Source organism: Oncorhynchus gorbuscha, linkage group LG10 (assembly GCF_021184085.1).
Source record: "Oncorhynchus gorbuscha isolate QuinsamMale2020 ecotype Even-year linkage group LG10, OgorEven_v1.0, whole genome shotgun sequence".
Taxonomy (NCBI): Eukaryota; Metazoa; Chordata; class Actinopteri; order Salmoniformes; family Salmonidae; genus Oncorhynchus; species Oncorhynchus gorbuscha.
Window position 1 is genome coordinate 69462105 of NC_060182.1, and position 19488 is coordinate 69481592.

Here is a 19488-nt window from a genome sequence, read left to right on the forward strand (position 1 = left end):
GAGGAGGTCTTATTCCAGTGAGATTGCTGAGACGAAAAACGCCATGTTAGTTTTGCCCGACCTCGAGGCACAGACACGGTCTCAATGGGGATATCTGAGCTGACTACACTGACTGAGCTAGTGGCAGACTCCACTAAACTAGCAGGCTGGCTAACAGCTGTTTTATCGTCTTTGGTGATCAGGCCTACCACCATTGTGTCGTCACCAAACGTAATGATGGTGTTTGAGTCGTGCTTGGCCACGAAGTCCTGGGTGAACAGGAAGTACAGGAGGGGACTAAGCACCCCTGAGGGGCCCCCGTGTTGAGCATGGGTCAGCATGGCGACTGTGTTGTTGCCTACCCTCACCACCTGGGGGCGGCCCAGCAGGAAGTCCAGGATCTAATTGGAGAGGGAGGTGTTCAGTACCAGAGTCCTTAGTTGAGTGATGAAGGCACTATGGTGTTGAGCTGTAGTCATTGAGCAGCAAGTATTCTCACATAGGTGTTCCTCTTGTCCATATGGGAAAGGGCAGTGTGGAGTGCAATAGAGATTGCATCACCTGTGGATCTGTTGGGGCGGTATGGGAATTGGTGTGGGTCCAGGGTGTCTGGGATGATGGTGTTGATGTGAGCCATGACCAGCCTTTCAAAACATTTCATGGCTACAGACGTGAGTGCTAAGGAGCGATAGTAATTTAGACAGCTTTCCTTGGGGTTATTGGGCACAGGGACTATGGTGGTCTGCTTGAAACATGTAGTTATTACAGACTGGGTCAAGGAGAGGTTGATAATGTCAGTGAAGACACTTGCCAGCTGGTCACAAAGGTTAATTAAGGTTATTGTCATTTCATCTCAGCCACAACGGGGTTGGTAGTGGTAATAGTACTTGGTTACCAGTACTATATGAGAATGTGCAATGTAAGCCCTCTGGGTTTGCTTTTCCTTCTACAGTTAATAATAGGCATGCCACTTGCAGTCTGACATTACTATTTCCCCAGCATACAACAGCACTGATTACCTGACCTGGTTTGCTTGTGTCTGTGAGCTTGTTTTCACACATTCAGATTTCTTTCTGATGATCTGAATTGTATCTAAAGTAGAAATGCTCTCTTTGACGGAAGTTTATCTGATAGAAGCAGAATGTATGCTTTATGTTTCAGAGTTCAGATGTGTCGTTGGTTTCAGTCAGCATATGGAGTTCTTGGCTACAAAGGGAAGGTGTTAATGTCACACCCTGATCTGTTTCACCTGTCCTTGTGCTTGTCTCCTCCAGGTGTCGCCCATCTTCCCCACTTATCCCCTGGGTATTTATACCTGTGTTTTCTGGCCTGTCTGTGCCAGTTTGTCTTCTTTGCCAAGTCAACCAGCAGTTTTCACTCAGCTCCTGGTTTTCCCCAGTCTCTCCTTTTCTCATCCTCCTGGTTTTGACCTTTGCCTGTCCTGACTCTGAGCCCTCCTGCCTGACCCCTCAGCCTGCCCCTGACCTCGAGCCTGCCTGCCGCCCTGTACCATTTTGGACTCTGCCCTGGCTATGAACGCTTGCCTGTCCCCGACCTGCCTTTTGTCTATCCCTTGGATTATAATAAATACCAGAACTCAAACCATCTGCCTCCTGTGTCTGCATCTGGGTCTCGCCATGTGTCGTGATAGTTAGAGAGGAACGACAGGCAGAATTAGAGTAGACCACCAAACCCAGCCTAGAACATGCTGTCCAGTGTGCTGAAAGAGATGGGGGTGGGCACACACACACACACACACACACACACACACACACACACACACACACACACACACACACACACACACACACAACACACACACACACACACACACACACACACACACACACATGGAGTAGGGATAAAAGCTGCAATACAAGTACTGTTTGTATTCATATATGTTAACTGCTTCTGTGAAAAGTATTTGTGTGTGTGTGTGTGTGTGTGTGTGTGTGTGTGTGTGTGTGTGTGTGTGTGTGTGTGTGTGTGTGTGTGTGTGTGTGTGTGTGTGTGTGTGTGTGTGTGTGTGTGTGTGTGTGTGTGTGTGTGTGCGTGCATTCATAAATTGGCCATGCAATGTATTTCTGTGAGAATATTCCACGGGGGACTTTTGGATCTAATTTATAGGATTTAAAAAAAGCTTTGACTGTTTTGGTTCGCTATTTAAACACGAATGGTCCTGGAGAGAGGAGAAGAGAGTGTGAGAGAGGGGGATGGGGTGGGATGGAGGGCAGTCTTTTGCCATCCTGGACAAGCACATTTTCAATTGGAATATGTTTTGATAGCATGTTGATGAAAATTTGAGAATAACTACAGTGCAGGATACATGTCAGTTCATTAAGTGGCTGAAGTCTTAGATCAGACCGTTTAAAAACCGGTAACCTTTGACTTGTACATTCATTTATGTGCGGTCTTGTATAGAATATGGGCTTTCAATTAAATGTTAATGAAAATGTGGATTAACAACCTATACATTTAATTCTCTCCATTATGTCTCCATCTCTATTCCTCTAAGTGTCACACCCTGACCATAGTTTGCTTTGTATGTTTCTATGTTTTGTTTGGTCAGGGTGTGATCTGAGTGGGCATTCTATGTTGTGTGTCTGGCAGCTGCCAGTCTGCATGGAGCTGCCAGAGCTGCCAGTCTGCATGGAGCTGCCAGAGCTGCCAGTCTGCATGGAGCTGCCAGTCTGCATGGAGCTGCCAGAGCCGCCAGTCTGCATGGAGCAGCCAGAGCCGCCAGTCTGCATGGAGCAGCCAGAGCCGCCAGTCTGCATGGAGCTGCCAGAGCTGCCAGTCTGCATGGAGCCAGAGCCGCCAGTCTGCATGGAGCAGCCAGAGCCGCCAGTCTGCATGGAGCAGCCAGAGCCGCCAGTCTGCATGGAGCAGCCAGAGCCGCCAGTCTGCATGGAGCAGCCAGAGCCGCCAGTCTGCATGGAGCAGCCAGAGCCGCCAGTCTGCATGGAGCAGCCAGAGCCGCCAGTCTGCATGGAGCAGCCAGAGCCGCCAGTCAGCATGGAGCAGCCAGTGCCACCAGTCAGCCAGGATTTGCCAGAGCCGCCAGTCAGCCAGGATCTGCCAGAGCCGCCAGTCAGCCAGGATCTGCCAGAGTCGTCAGCCAGTACGGAGCTGCCCCTCTGTCCCGAGCTGCCCCTCTGTCCAGTGGGGTCATTTAGAAGGGTCGCCGTGGTTAGGAGGCCACGGAAGCGGACAATATGGGACTAAGACTATGGTGAAGTGGGGGCCACGTCCAGCACCAGAGCCGCCACCTGGGGACAGATGCCCACCCAGACCCTCCCCAATAGGTTCAGGTTTTGCGGACGGAGTCCGTACTTTTGGGTACCGTCACACCCTGACCATAGTTTGTTTTGTATGTTTGTATGTTTTGTTTGGTCAGGGTGTGATCTGAGTGGGCATTCTATGTTGTGTGTCTAGTTTGTCTGTTTCTGTGTTTGGCCTGATATGGTTCTCAATCAGAGGCAGGTGTTAGTCATTGTCTCTGATTGGGAACCATATTTAGGTAGCCTGTTTGGTGTTAGGGTTTGTGGGTGATTGTTCCTGTCTTTGTGTTTGTTACACCAGATAGGGTTGTTTTTGGTTTTTCATGTTTCTTGTTTTTGTATATTGTTCATTTATCATCTTCATTAAAGATGTATCACAATAACCATGCTGCGTTTTGGTCCGCCTCTCCTTCAACAGAAGAATCCTGTTACACTAAGAGCTTATTTCACATTCACTCTGTACAGTCAAAGTGTAACTTGGCCTTTATTACAATTTCAGTGTCCTCTTAATGGAATGATTCTTATTTTCAGCATCAGTGGGCGCTGCTGCAGTGTATACCGCTCTCTCTGCTCCCCAGCATCCAAAGCTCTCTCACTCCATCTCATCTCTTCTCTCTCAACCATTCTCTCACTCAGGCTTTCTCTTTTCTCTGTCTTTCTCTCCTCCATCTCTTTTTCACTTCATCTTCTCTTCCTCCGTCCCTCCCCCTTTCCCAACTCGATCTGCCTCTCTAATTCTCTCTCCCTCACACACACAGACACACACACACACACACAGGAAGAGAGGAGCACACTTTCGAGGCGAGGATCCCTCTGACTGCTCCGCTCCACTCCGTGCTCCCTCCCATGGCAGGCAGACGACTGGAGAAGAGGAGGAATAGAGGAATACTGCAGTGACCAACCAGCTGCTCTCTCTCTCTCGTGGCTCCACTGCTTTCATCCACTCTTTTTTTTTTTTCACCCCCCGCCAATTATATCATGAACCTGTCTGCTGCTTGTTGATAAGGACAGCAAAACAGGGAGCAGTGGACAAGGCATTATTTTGTTGCTAAGGTAATGAATGAATGCTTCATTAGTTGGGAGATGTCAGGAGCATTGTATTGGCAGGCTGGTGAGGGGGATTGGCTGTGCATGATGAACTGCATGTCTGTTTTGTGCCTGTTGTACATCAACTCTTCCCCACAGCTCAGAGTCTCCTGTTGAGGCTATAGGATTAGATGGTGAGTGTCAATGGTTTGTTAATCGGTTTGTTTTTGAGGGAATGCAGGAGTTATTTGATATATTATCCAGCGGTGTGCTGATCTGCTTGTTGTGGTTCTGGGGCTGTCTCTGTCTGTGAGCATGGAGATGTCAGTGTCTGTATGTCAGTGCCTGTGTTCCATCTGGTTAACTCTAACACAGACATCTAAGGGACTGGTGTTCTGTGAGGTTAGATTTGCATGCTTGTAGGTGTCATATAATTCATACAGAATGTCAAATGGTAGGAGAAATTGACAAAATGATATGATGTTAACTTAGTTTATGAACTCCTGGTTACTTAGACTTTCTGCTAATCAATGTGGGCTGCAGACAGCTCCTCTATCCATCATCATGGTGGCAATAACAACACTGGATCAGAAGGGGCTTGATAGTACCATCATGTGCATGATTACTGCCTCCTGCCTCCATAGCATAATGATCTTTGTGCGCTCAACAGTTGAAATCATTACTATGAGATACTCAACACAAACTTGCGTGTCAAGTGCTGTGCAGCTAGTCGCCTATTGAAGGTATTCAATCTCAATCCGATTCTCTCGCCATTATAGTCTGTTTGTTGTGGATTACAATGCAGCAAGTGGCCACACTTCAAGACACAATTATGTAATTGCACTGAAACTCACTCACCAGTGGCTGCTCTCAGACAAAATGTTGTTTTACTGATTCATGCCCTGCATGAACATTTAATTTCATGTCATTTTGTAAAGCATGCGCCCTGCTGTTTCAGAATGTAGTGTTTTCTTACACACAGTGTATCCTCCCTTCAGATAAACCACAATAACCTATGAGACTTTCCGGTAGTGGAACACAAATAGTTATTCAAATGAAAAGCCCAGTCAGGCGTATGATAAGGCTTTATATATATATAAAACTGTTCCTGGAAGCTTTATCCTCTCTGTCTGTTCTATGTAGGGCTACTCCAAAATTATGAATGTGTCAAATTATGTAATCCTCTCTTTTTTGCTGCCTGATGGATGATTACAAATGCTTATACCAATCTGATGCACACTACAACTCAACTGGAGGTGGATACGATTGTAGCCTTGTGAAGTTATGAAAATCATTAGTTAAACAGAATGAATCATCCCGTAGGGAGGTAGGGGGGAGAGAGGGAGAGAGGGAGAGAGGGAGAGAGGGAGAGAGTGAGAGAGCGAGAGAGCGAGAGAGCTGTAGTGGGATGGATATTGAATGGAGGTCATGTATAATCGCTTACGGTAGAATTTTAATCCTTACATCATGAGAGTACACAGGACTGGCAAGTTTGATCTAAGGTGAAGCGCACTGTGTGGCTAATGGTGTCTTAGCCGTGCAAATGGTCAAGGTTTTAACTATAGTGGGCCAGTGTATTCAGCGATATGCTTATTGCACATCACCTACATTTACATTTTAGTCATTTAGCAGATGTTCTTATCCAGAACGACTTAAAGTGCATTCATCTTAAGACAGCTAGGTGAGACAACTACATATCACAGTCGTAATAAGAACATTTTTCCTCTTTTTCCTCAATAAAGCAGTTATCAGCAAAGTCAGCGCTGATATGCACAACACACTATCTACCACACTATCTACCTATTATCTTTCCTATTTACAGTTTCTGACTCATTAATGTCCTGAACACCATTGAGTATCTATAGCTAATCAGTGGAAGGCTATGCAATGCCCGAATATATATTATTGTTGCAAGGGAATTCTGCCACTTGGACTTACAGGCTTGACATTTTTCTTGGCTTAGTTAGCTAGTTCATTTTCACTTCACTGTGCTGCATTACTGCCAAGGCTTTGTACCGGGCTGTATTTTGAGAGCTGTTGTCAATGAAAAAAATGTCAAAAGTTTTACATACAGATCTCATATGACTGTATTGAATTATATAAAAACAAATATATATAATGTATGATTTTAATATTTATTTGTAAAAATGTGGTTATTTGTTACATTTGACTGTGTAAAACCTAGCAGTACTACTTGTTTCTCTGTAAAACAAAAGCTAATGTACCAACATTTCTGAAAATGGATATACAGTGTTTTGGAATGAAACTCTTCAAATATATCTGAACCAAGTGAAAGCATTGCTGTGAGGAACTATCAAAAATGGTCTATTTGGGCAACCTGAATAAATGACTATATACAGTATGATGAATAGTTTTTGACAGTGATGTTGGTCCTCCCCTCTGCTTCCTGTCTCTTTATGCCCATGCAGCCTCCTGAGCCTAGGACACAGCAGGCATGGCGGAGGCAACCAGAGACCTGGGACAACAGGGTGTGGGGACAACAGATCCTGAGGACTCTCCCAACATGATAGTTTATAGAAAGGTATGTGTTTCTCTGACAGCCCATATAACATGGTATAGGACAATTTTATAATTTACAAGAAGGCACGGACTCTATAAGTAAGCACCCAATGTAGGTATCCATTGAAGACATGGAGCGATATCATTTGCCTGTTTCTGATGCAGATTGGTACAGTGATGAATCTCACAGTGGTTCCTGACACCTCTCTCTCCCAGTGTCTAGAACAGCTAAATGTCAATGTCTGAACCATATAAATATGACAGGAAGAGCCACATCCAATGACAGGTAATGGAACATGTTCTAAGCCCTTTCTCTGTGGGCCCATTCAAAAAACCTGTCCCAATGTGCTGATGATGGAAAACCTAAAGCAAAGAGTTGACAGATCCAATTCCATTCTGTTATTTTTTTGTCATTTTTGCTAATGACTATGTAATAGGGGGGAGAGATAAACAAATCATTTGATAAAAGTGGAGCCAGTAGGGGATGGATGATGACATGGTTCAAGAAAACATTTTTCGCTGATTGAAGTTCTCCGAGCATGATTCTGATGATAATGAAGAGTTGACATGATCCTGTGCCTTGTTCAGTGCTGAAATACAGTTCCTAGAATGACCACTTAGCCCTCAAGCCTCCACTTCTCCTATCCACCTGAATGAGCAGTCAGAACATTAGCTGGTTTAATGTGGTCACACGCCTTACAGAGATGTTGGACAGTGGCTCTACATGTCAGAGACGACACAATCAAATGAAGATTGAAGCAAATGGAGACATCTTTAGCTCCTAGAGTACGGCATCTACAGATGTGGGATCTTAATTTGATCACCATATTGCAGGAGAACTTTCCTACAATGTAGGACATACCTTGTAGTGTATTTGGGGTTTAAAAAGACTTCTGAAGTTTGTAATTTCCACTTTGAAATGTAATAACTTGGGATCAAACCGTAAAAAAATGCCCATTATTTATAATCTACACAATTCACATGTCCTGTTGCTGCAGGCTTATTTTCCAGCTGTATCAAACTAGCTCATATTAAGGTCCACAATCTGTAGCTGTCTGACACACTTCACTCTCATAAATATTCACCCTCCATAGATTGCAGATGGCTTTTCCAGCCTCTGATTGTTCCTGGCTGATGTATTCTGATTCAGACACTAAATTGCTGCCTGGCCTTGAGGGCTGCCAGTGCTTCCCGATGAGGGCCTCAGTAATCACATGTTTGTATGAATGTATTTTTCATGCTCCTTATTCAGCTCCCTTTGAGCTGCAGGCATTCTGCTCTGATAACAGGTGTCCTATTGCCCACTGATGCTATAGAAATGTACTTTGTGAGTGTACATGGAAATGCTTTTGAATGTGTTATTGAAAGTTGTTTTTCCAGGATCTTACATGCTTTGTAAGGGGCTGTCGTGTTGTGGAACACCACCCGGGCTGTGCCATTGATTATATGTTACTGTGGACACTGTAAGCGTTTTAAAACGGAATTCCTCCATCCCTTCTACGACTTGAAGCATTATGTTCTGACGGGTAGCTTATGCTACACAAGTCCTGCTGCTTTGGTTGAACAGGAATATTCATGTTTTAATCACCAACAACAACAACAGTAGTCAGATGATTATTGTGGATTAGCAGATTTACAGGGATATTACTTGAAGTGCCTTCAAAAAGTATTCACACCTCTTGACTCTTTCCACATTTTGTTGTCGTACTGCCTGCATTTAAAATGGATTCAAATTAGTTTTATGTCAGTGGTCTACACACAATACCCAATAATGTCAAAGTGGAATTATGTTTTTCAAATTTTGTACATATTAACAAAAATTGAAAAGTTGAAATATCTTGAGTCGATAAGTATTCAAACCCTTTGTTATTTTTTAATTTCACCTTTATTTAACCAGGTTGGCCAGTTGAGAACAAGTTCTCATTTACAACTGCAACCTGGCCAAGATAAAGCAAAGCAGTGCAACACAAACAACAACACAGAGTTACACATGGAATAAACAAACATACATTCAGTAATTCAAGAGAAAAGTCTATATACAGTGTGTGCAAATGAGGTATGCTAGGGGAGTTAAGGCAATAAATAGGCCATGGTGGCAAACAGTTCAGGAGTAAACATTTGCTTAACAAGTCACTTAAGAAGTTGCATGAACTTGATTATCCCTTTGATCATGGTGAGACTTTAAAACATTTAGAGTTTAATGTCTGTTGTGGGAGAAAACTGAGGTTGGATCAAAAAACATTGTAGTTACTCCACAATACTAACCTAATTGACGGAGTGAAAAGAAGGAAGCCTGTACAGAATAAAACATGTGTTTAAACATAGTGGTGGCTGCATCTTGTTATGGGTATGCTTGTAATGGTTAAGGACTGTGGAGTTTTTCAGGATAAAAAATACATGGAATGGCGATAAGCACAGGCAAACTCCTAGAGGAAAACCTGGTTCAGTCTGCTTTCTACCAGACACTGGGATAAGAATTAACTTTTCAGCAGGACAATAACCTAAAACACAAGGCCAAAACTACACTGGAGTTGCTTACCAAGGCTGCGTTAAAGTTTTGACTTAAATCTGCTTGAAAATATAAGGCAAAACCTTACAATGGTTGTCTAGCAATGATCAACAAACAATTTGACAGAGTTTGAAGAATTCTGTAAAGAATAATGGGAAAGTGTTCTTAGAGACTTACCCAGAAAGATTTACAGCTGTAATCACTGCCAAAGGTGAGTAGACACTGACTCATGGGATTGAATACTTATCTAATCAAGATATATTCATGTTATATTTTTAATATATACAGTACCAGTCAAAAGTTTGGACACACCTACCCATTCCAGGGTTTTTCTTTATTTTATATTGTAGAATAATACTGAAGACATCAAAATGATGAAGTAACACATGGAATCATGTAGTAACCAAAAAAAAATATTTGATATTTGATATTCTTCAAAGTAGCCAACCTTTGCCTTGATGACAGCTTTGCAAACTATTGGCATTCTCTCAACCAGCTTCATGAAGTAATCGCCGGGAATGCATTTCAATTAACATTTGTGACTTGTTAAACGTTAATTTGTGGAATTTCTTTCCTTCTTAATTAGTTTAAGCTGTGTTGTGACAAGGAAGGGTTGGTATACAGAAAATAGCCCTATTTGGTAAAAGACCAAGTCCATATTATGACAAGAACAGCTCAAATAAGCAAAGAGAAACGACAGTCCATCATTATTTTAAGACATGAAAGGTCAGTCAATCTGGACAATGTCAAGAACTTTTAAAGTTTATTCAAGTGCAGTCGCAAAAACCATCAAGCGCTATGATGAAACTGTCTCTCATGAGGACCGCCACAGGTAAGGAAGACCCAGAGTTACCGCTGCTGTAGAAGATAAGTTCATTAGAGTTATCAGCCTCAGAAATTGCAGCCCTAATAAATGCTTCACAGAGTTTAAGTAACAGACACATCTCAACATCAACTGTTCAGAGGAGACTGCATGAATCAGGCCTTAATGGTCAAATTTCTGCAAAGAAACCACTACTAAAGGACACCAATAATAAGAAGAGACTTGCTTGGGCCAAGAAACACAAGCAATGGACATTAGATCCCTGGAAATCTGTCCTTTGGTCTGATGTGTCCAAATTTGCGATTTTTGGTTCTAACCACCGTGTCTTAGTGAGACGCAGAGTAGGTGAACGGATGATCTCTGCATGTGTGGTTCTCACCGTGAAGCATGGAGGAGGAGATGTGATGGTGTGGGGGTGCTTTGCTGGTTACACTGTCAGTTATTTATTTAGAATTCAAGGCACACTTAACTAGCATGGCTACCACAGCATTCTGCAGTGATTCTGGTTTGCGCTTAGTGGGACTATCATTTGTTTTTCAACAGGACAATGATCCAACACACCTCCAGGCTATGTAAGGGCTGTTTGACCAAGCAGAAGAGTGATGGAGTACTGCATCAGATGACCTGGCCTCCACAATCACCCGACTCCTCAACCCAATTGAGATGGTTTGGGATGAGTTGCACGAAAAGCAACCAACAAGTGCTCAGCATATTTGGGAACTCCTTCAAGACTGTTGGGAAATCATTCCAGGTGAAGCTGGTTGAGAGAATGCCAAGAGTGTGCAAAGCTGTCATCAAGGCAAAGTGTGGCTACTTTGAAGAATCTAAAATATTAAATATATTTTGATTTGTTTAACACTTTGATTATTACATTATTCTGTATGTGTTATTTCATAGTGTTGATGTCTTCACTATTATTCTACAATGTTGAAAATAGTAAAAATAAAGAAAAATCCTTGAATGGGTAGATGTGTCTAAACTTTTGACTGGTACTGTATATATTTTTACAAAAAAAAATTGTTTTACAAAAAAGTGTTCTTCCACTTTGAGTATTTTTGTGGATCATTGACAAATCAATGACAATCAATGACAATTAAATCAATTTTAATCCCACTTTGTAATACAACAAAATGTGGAAAAAGTCAAGGGGTGTGAACACTTTATGAAAGCACTGTACAGTATATATGGAAACCATACACAACATTTATAATGGAGTCTGTGAAGGAAGAAACCATACACAACATTTATAATGGGGTCTGTGAAGGAAGAAACCATACACAACATTTAGAATGGAGTCTGTGAAGGAAGAAACCATACACAACATTTATAATGGGGTCTGTGAAGGAAGAAACCATACAAAACATTTATAATGGGGTCTGTGAAGGAAGAAACCATACACAACATTTATAATGGGGTCTGTGAAGGAAGAAACCATACAAAACATTTATAATGGGGTCTGTGAAGGAAGAAACCATACACAACCTTTAGAATGGAGTCTGTGAAGGAAGAAACCATACACAACATTTAGAATGGAGTCTGTGAAGGAAGAAACCATACACAACATTTAGAATGGAGTCTGTGAAGGAAGAAACCATACACAACATTTAGAATGGAGTCTGTGAAGGAAGAAACCATACACAACATTTAGAATGGAGTCTGTGAAGGAAGAAACCATACACAACATTTAGAATGGAGTCTGTGAAGGAAGAAACCATACACAACATTTAGAATGGAGTCTGTGAAGGAAGAAACCACATGGAAAAAGCAGTAAGCAAGTTAGGTCCCAAAAAATGATTTTCACCAAGTCAAATGAATCTAATGTGTTGTAGGTTTCAAGATACTTGTATCTAAATCAAAGTAGATAACTTTGAGTGTTTTATACATCAGTTGGGGTCTCTATAAGCTGCAATATGAGGTTCTTAACCTAGAATGTAAGTGTATCCTGGTAGTTGTGTGGGATAATATAGTCCAAATGTTTGCCCTCTGGTAAGTTGAGCCAATTGCCATAGAGTAAGTAGCTAATTACCATCATACCCCATACAAAGATGATTACATTTAGTCAGTTTTATGCATAATATGCATCGTATCTTTGCAATGTGTCATGCATATTATGAACTCAAATGCATTTGTATTGTTACAGAGCAGACATCTTAATGCCCTGTGTATATAAATGTAAAACAAGAAGGAGTCTAGACCCGCTTGAGATTCTTGAGAGAGAAGCCAAGGAAGTGAGAGAAGAGAAGAAGTCCATTCGAGCAGCAGCAATGAATGACCTTTTTTTAATGAATGACACTGAAGCAGTACGTTGACAAAAAAAGAAAACATGTACCCGTGAGAAAGTGAAAGCGAAGCTATGATAGAGTAGCAGAGGCAGTCTGAGATGCTAAAGATATCTCAAGAGTCTCGCAGACTAGACAGACAGACATGAGTGATTTCTTTCAATCAAAGAGACAAGATCTCTGAATTTCTGTGTTTCTGATGGTGGTACAACACCACAGACTCCTTTCTATCACTGACTTTCTGTATGTCCAATGCTTCATATCTCTAATTCCTCTGTATCTTTGATTCTATGTGTGTGTGATGCTGAGTATGTGTGATGCTGAGGTATGTGTGATGCTGGGTATGTGATGTGTGATGCAGTGTTGAGGCTGAGGTGGCGGTGTACTCTAGCCCAGCTGCTCTGCATTTGAATGGCCCTCTGGGCAGGCAGCCTGGTGTAGTCAGTGTGAGATGGTGTTGAGGGAGGACCAGATGGTTATCAATATGCTCTGCTGCCGTCGTCCCCTAGGCCTGGTCACACTTCAGCCGGAAGAAATGCATTATCCTAATGCAAAGAACAACGGCCAGTCACAGTATAGCCCACTGATGGTACGGTATGAAAACATCATGCAGAGTTTTCACCCCAGTCTCTGTAGCTGTGAAGCTGTAATTGGTAGGACTATGTATTGACTTCAGGGCCGTGTCTAAGACTTTCTTTTGTTGAGAGCGAATTGCAATAATATTAACCTGGATGTGCAGTTAGACAAAACTGACTGTGAATTTACCCATTACAGATAGCCTGACTACACAGAAAGTGAAGAATGCTTATCCTGTCTAGTCTTGGCAGCGCTGTATTGTGACTTATAAACTGGGAGGTTCAAGCCCTGAATGCTGATTGGCTGACAGCCGTGGTATACCACTGGTCTGATAAAACATGTATTTTTACTGCTCTAATTACATTGGTAACCAGTAGAATAATATTAAGGCACCTCAGGGGGTTGTGGTATATGGCCAATATACCACAGCTAAGGGCTGTGTCCTGGCACTCTGCGTTGTGTTGTGCTTAAGAACAGCGCATAGCCGTGGTATATTGGCCATATACCACACCTCCTTGGGCTTATTGTTGAATTGTTCAATGTAGTTTTCTCTCAGAGAGGAATTGTTGAAGCAAAACAATGCCATAACTGTGGCACACCTTATTGCTGCAAGACCTCTGTGAGAGAGCTCAATATGTAATGCATGCACACACACGTACACACGTACACACACACCTGTCCTGCTTAATGGCCCCTACCCGTGGTGTGTGTTTTGTCTTGCTTTGTCTGGCATGTTTAAGGCAATACATGGAGGACAAATTAATGCAAGTGGCGGGAGCTGTGTGAAAACCAGCCTGTGACAAGGATCTCTGCTGTGCTGGAAAATGCAATTATTAATAGACTATTAATAGACAAGTGAGATCTCCAGTCCCCAGGACAAATGTGTCTCCCCCCCTCATTATTCTGTGACTCTGCTCTAACTCTGGGTTCTTCTCTGTGGCAGTGGCTTGCTGTATACACAACTAGTGTTGTCCGGGGACTCATGGGATGCTTTCTCTCTGCCTAAAGAGAATCAAGTGTTGGTTCTGTGTTTCATGTTTGTTACCCCATTTGTACCCCATTTGTACCCCATTTGTACCTGAAGTGTGAGTGTATAGCTGTGCTCTGCATGGTCTTATAAACGTCCATACAGATGTTTCTTGAACAATTGTTAGTGTTAATATTGATCTTGAGGGACTAACACTTAAATGAGTCCCGCAGAGGCCTAGTTGATGAGTCAATTTCAGCACCCTGCCTAAAGTTATTGTTCCAACACAACACAAAGTACACTGTGTGTAATTTTAAAAATACAGCTCTTTTAAAGCTGCACTATGCAGAAACCACTCTGCCATTTCCTGGTTGCAAAAATGTTAATAGTTCACCTAATTTCAGTTTATGTGGCAAAACAACCAAGTATAGTGTAGAGAATCATTGTATCATCTAAACTGCTGTGAAGTATATTTTCCATAACCAACAATATTGTATTTTCATTTGTTTGAAGTTGGTGTACAAAACCTAAAGTAAAAGACTCAAAACGAAACTTAAGAACTGGAAGCATAGAAATAGCGCATATATAACAGATCTACCACTTCTTATTCTTCCTTTCAATGAGATCTATAATGCACATTTCTATATGAATTTGGTCAGGTCTCCCAAAAAGTTACATATTGTAGCTTTAAATGTGAACGCTCTTTTGCTTGGTGGATGGACTATTCAGGCTGCTTTAAGCTTGTATCCCTAGGATGAGAAGATTTAAATATAAAGTATACTCCAACTGATATAATAGTCACAGTCAAGTAATGCTACTAATATTTTAACCAGCTGTTACGTTTTACCAGCCCTCTGAGACCTAAAGGTTATTACAGTTCAATGCACATGAGAATACATGTTTTACAACCTATTACACAGCAGAATGAATGGCTCGAATCACGGAACCAGCTAGCATACTGTTCTCTCTCTCTCTCTCTCTCTCTCTCTCTCTCTCTCTCTCTCTCTCTCTCTCTCTCTCTCTCTCTCTCTCTCTCTCTCTCTCTCTCTCTCTCTCTCTCTCTCTCTCTCTCTCTCTCAGCGACAGCTTCTACTCACAGATGAACAGGAGACATTATAGAGCAGCCCTCACCTCACCTTACCCCCCCGCCCCACATCCATTATCTCACCACAGGAAGGACTTGGCTCCGTTAGGGATGATTTATTTGTTACCCCCAGCTGTGAGTAAGAGAAGGCCAGAGACAGAGGCAGGCATGCTCTACACTGGAGCAGGTCTGAGGATGGAGGCCTGTCTGCCTGCACTACATTTACATTTACATTTAAGTCATTTAGCAGACGCTCTTATCCAGAGCGACTTACAAATTGGACTGACCATGAATCACTCTCCACTCACCCTTAGGTGCCTCTGGGATAGGGGAGGATAGTGGAGGATATCTTAGTACTCAGTATATCTCATAAGACTCTCCCCATCATGGTGTCCACTGGCTCCTCTTCACGGTTCCTGTACGCACTTTAGATAACACGGTCCAAATGGACACACTGGTTGTCAACTGTAGTGCTGGGCATGAGGCATACCGCTACTTTATCAAGCATGAATGGTTTTACAAGCGTGTCCACTGGTGCCAAGGCAAGGCATTTCAGAAGTGCTGGCATGGTGTCACTCATACGATTGCGCTCAAGCTTGTGTATTGAGGCCACGCTTGGTCTCCAAACTGTCTGCGTATTTCAGTTTTGATATTGTTGTATTATAAAGGCTATCTCAAACTGTCACACAACACTAACGCTCCCTCTCTTTAGACTGTAATGGACTTTTTGAGAATTATTTTACCCATCCAAATTGTAATTATGCAGATATCCCCAAAAAATCCTGGAGTTTTGCTAAAACAACATTTGTATTGTATCATTTGCAGTATGTATTTCGTTAAAGGGATTATTCACCACTAAATAGGGAAAACACTGTGAAGAAATTAAGGGCTTTTTTCCAGCTAGCTAGGGGACATCTTCTCAGTGAGGATTCTCTCTCTGCTCTCTCTCCATCTGTACTGGTACTACACGTCAAGGGAGGAATCAGGCACCACGCTGCCCCAACTGCTGCATGCCCCACAACCCCCCTAGGTCGCGCCTCACCCACCGCAGGTGGCAATACAGCTTGGAACTCCAGAGTAGCGTAAATGGAACATGTCTTAAATACCATCTTACAGTAGATATCCCCAGCAATTGGGTATGACAACCTCCACCCCACAGGGATAGAATTGAAAATGATTTGTCTTTCAATGATATTAAAACCAGTTGAAATGCAATCAAATCAATGATCAGGCAGGCTCTGAAATCTTTGATTTGAAATCCCTGTCCTTTAGTGTGTGACGTGTAAACAGAACAGCTGCTCTCGTCATTTCTCCATGACCTGCCTGGGTGAAAGGACCGGATCCTCTCTGGTCTGACAGTTAGGCATGTGATTGGCAGGCCTCTCTGTGGGCCTGTGGTGCTGTTGACACACTGAATGAAGCTCTGGACTGGAGAGTTGCACCGTCCATTAGATCAGGTTTCGGTCCTGCCCCCCCCCCCCCCCCCCTGGTGTGCCCAGGACTGAGCTTGGGAAGCCCTGCACTAGATGCACTAGAGTCTGTGGCTATTTGACCTTATCTCAGGGAAGTAGAGAAACGTGAGGCTCAGTGAACCTGCCACAGTTAAACATATTCTACTGTATTCTACCAGTCAATATTAGGCTCTTCTAATGGAGCCTTTCTGTTAGTGGAGCCTTTCTGCTTCCAATGCAGCACCGACTTCAATACAGGCACATTCAAACCTCTGGAGGTCGTGGTCTAAGAAACAGTGTTTTTGCTAAATGCTCCAGTAGATTTTCACACTGTATGCTGTTTCTGTGTTGTGCTCGTAGCCAGTGATGCCGGGGACTGCAGGCTACTCATGCTGTCTCCTCAAAGCCATAGGGCAGAGATGCTTGAGGAAGAATGTGAGATCACAGATAAACAATGAGAGAATATAGTCACACACTTAATGTTGGGTCAAGCATAACAGTGGATGGCTGCTTTTTACATCTGACAGTAAGCCAGTGTGGGCCAAGCGTTCAAACTTAATATTGCTGTGTTTCACTAGTGTCACAGAATAACATTGTGGAAATATTGTGTTGATCATGTAAAACACTTTCAGCAACTTAACATATCACCATCTGCTCTCCTTTCATGTCTGTTTTGATGACGATCTGAGGCATGCAGATTAGTTTTCTTCAACATAGCATTTGAATAATCTCCTTGTAGCATATAGAACAAGTCATCAGGTCAGGATAACATTGGTCTGTAAGGTAAGGATGGACTGTGGTGTTCCTGGAGTGTCGGAGGGTCTCTGTAATTGTCTGTCTGATGTGGGCGAAGCATGGATGAGTCACCCGCCGCAAATGTTAATCACCACAGCCAACTCGTCTTCCTGGAGAGCCCTCAGAGGGCCAGACTATTGGCCTGGGTTCATGGACCTGCATCAGAATAGCTGATTACCCGCCAGGATTCACTGACAGCTCACCCAATTGGAACCGTTCTGCGTGGTTTAGCTTCTTGTGTTTCTCATTGTCAGAAAGCCACAGCTCAATGGCGGAAAAGGCAAGCAGGAAGAAGTACAACCTGGCCTGGTGATTAGAATGTTCTCAATCATGTATCCCTTTTTAAGCTATCGTCCCAGAAAACAATATTACCATACCTGATCTATGTTGCTAAGACAAGGTATAAGGTCAGAGTGGATTGACTACAGTTGTATAACAACCACCTGCAGCAAATAGAATATACATAACCAGCTTGAATATTTTAATATTAAGTCTTGTCCTCAGTGTCATGTAGGCAGACAAAGGTAAATGGAGATTTTCAAGTGAAGAAAGTTCAACTATCTGGCATTTATGTGAGTGTTAGAAACCACACGATCATGTCTCTCTCTCTCTCTCTCTCTCTCTCTCTCTCTCTCTCTCTCTCTCTCTCTCTCTCTCTCTCTCTCTCTCTTCTCTTTCTCTTTCTCTTTCTCTAGCTGTCTCCCTCTCTCTGTCTCTCACATTGTTTCTCTCTCTCTCACGCTGTTTCTCTCTGTCTTGAAAATTGCTGTCAACCTCAACAGAGAGAGTCTTTACACAGACCTCAACTAACCACCAAGGACTAATGTGTACAGAATCTCACTCTTATTTGTCTGTCTATAACTCAAAAGGCTGTGGTCAGAATATTCATCTCAAATGCCTCACCACATTTATTCCACAGTGCAACGAAATTCCCTACAAAGGGAAAATGCAGGCAATGCCAATCTCCTGGAGGGAGGTAAAGACTGTGGAACATAGAAGGCATTATCTCATTTTGACTGATGACCTATTACATGATATATAGACGAAGATATTACAGTGGGAACTAAGTACAGAATCTATCAGAGGTGAAATAATTCAGTAAACCCACAATGGCTCAAAACTGCTTACCTCTACCTGGTACAGGGCTCATTTTCTAAGACTGAAATGCACAAAGCCCTGAATTTGAGCCTACATTAACTTAAAGTGGATATTAGTCTTCATAAGGTCAGAGGGAAGGAGGAAAAAGAGCCCTACAGCTTTTAAGCACACAATAATCATGTGAATCAATACGGCCCAGAACAGAGAAGAGTTAGGGCTCTGCTGAAGTCAGACTGAAACACGAGAAGAAGCTAAAATGGTTATTCCCATGTTCTTATGCCATGCCAGAAATGGAGTTACCAACAAATGCACATTTATAAACATATGTATATTTTTCACTGAGCAACCTTTGATAGCACAACTGTGTGTTCAATTGTTGCTTGCTTTACATGGCTTTTTTGTACTTTGCTAATCCCCTAAAGACCTAATTGCTTCTGCGATGCTGTCACATACTTATTCACTTTGGGAGTGGAGGGAAAAGCATCTCCAGAACAGAACAGCGCTGTAAGCTTTCCCTGAAAGACTGCTGGATGTTGAGTTCGCAGCACCACCAGAACAGCACTGTGTTAGAAGAACTGTGTAAATTAGACAATTATTTGATGTTGGTTAAAGAATAATATGATTCAGCTAAGGTACTAAGGTGAAAAATCTGGGACACATTTTGTGATATGCCCAACGTCTTCTGTTTGCTGAAAACCACTGGCTAGACTAGTTTGATCTGGAGCTAAATGGCAACGTAACATGAAGAGACTACAAAAGGTACTGTTTTCTGTGCCCAGATGACAGAAAAGCTGTTTTTAGAATTAAATGGCCGCAACCCCCTGTGAGCTTGTGTACAGCAGGATGCAAGCTCAACCTCAAACAAACAGAGCTGTTTTTCCTCCCCGGGAAGACAGGTCCGCTCCAAGACCTCTCCATCACAGTTGACAACTCCACCGTGTCCCCCTCCCAGAGTGCAAAGAACCTTGGCGTGACCCTGTCGTTCTCTGCAAATGTCAAAGCAGTGACTCGCTCCTGGAAGCTCATACTCTACAACATCCATAGAGTACAACCTTTCCTCACAAAGGACCTAATTCAGGCACTTGTCGTCCCCCGTCTTG

General features: G+C 42.7%; 1 protein-coding gene across 4 annotated transcripts in view; it reads left to right on the forward strand.

The window, feature by feature from the left end:
- The first annotated feature begins 3960 nt into the window (after positions 1 to 3960).
- Positions 3961 to 19488, forward strand: part of LOC124046440 (regulator of G-protein signaling 6-like) — a 59142-nt gene continuing 43614 nt past the window's right edge. Inside the window, exons 1-2 of one of the 4 annotated variants that reach the window (XM_046366800.1) lie at positions 3961 to 4313; positions 6716 to 6828. In XM_046366800.1, the coding sequence (XP_046222756.1) occupies positions 6742 to 6828 (87 nt within the window). In that variant the 5' untranslated portion in view covers positions 3961 to 4313; positions 6716 to 6741. The other 3 variants (XM_046366804.1, XM_046366802.1, XM_046366801.1) reach the window with 3 other exon arrangements.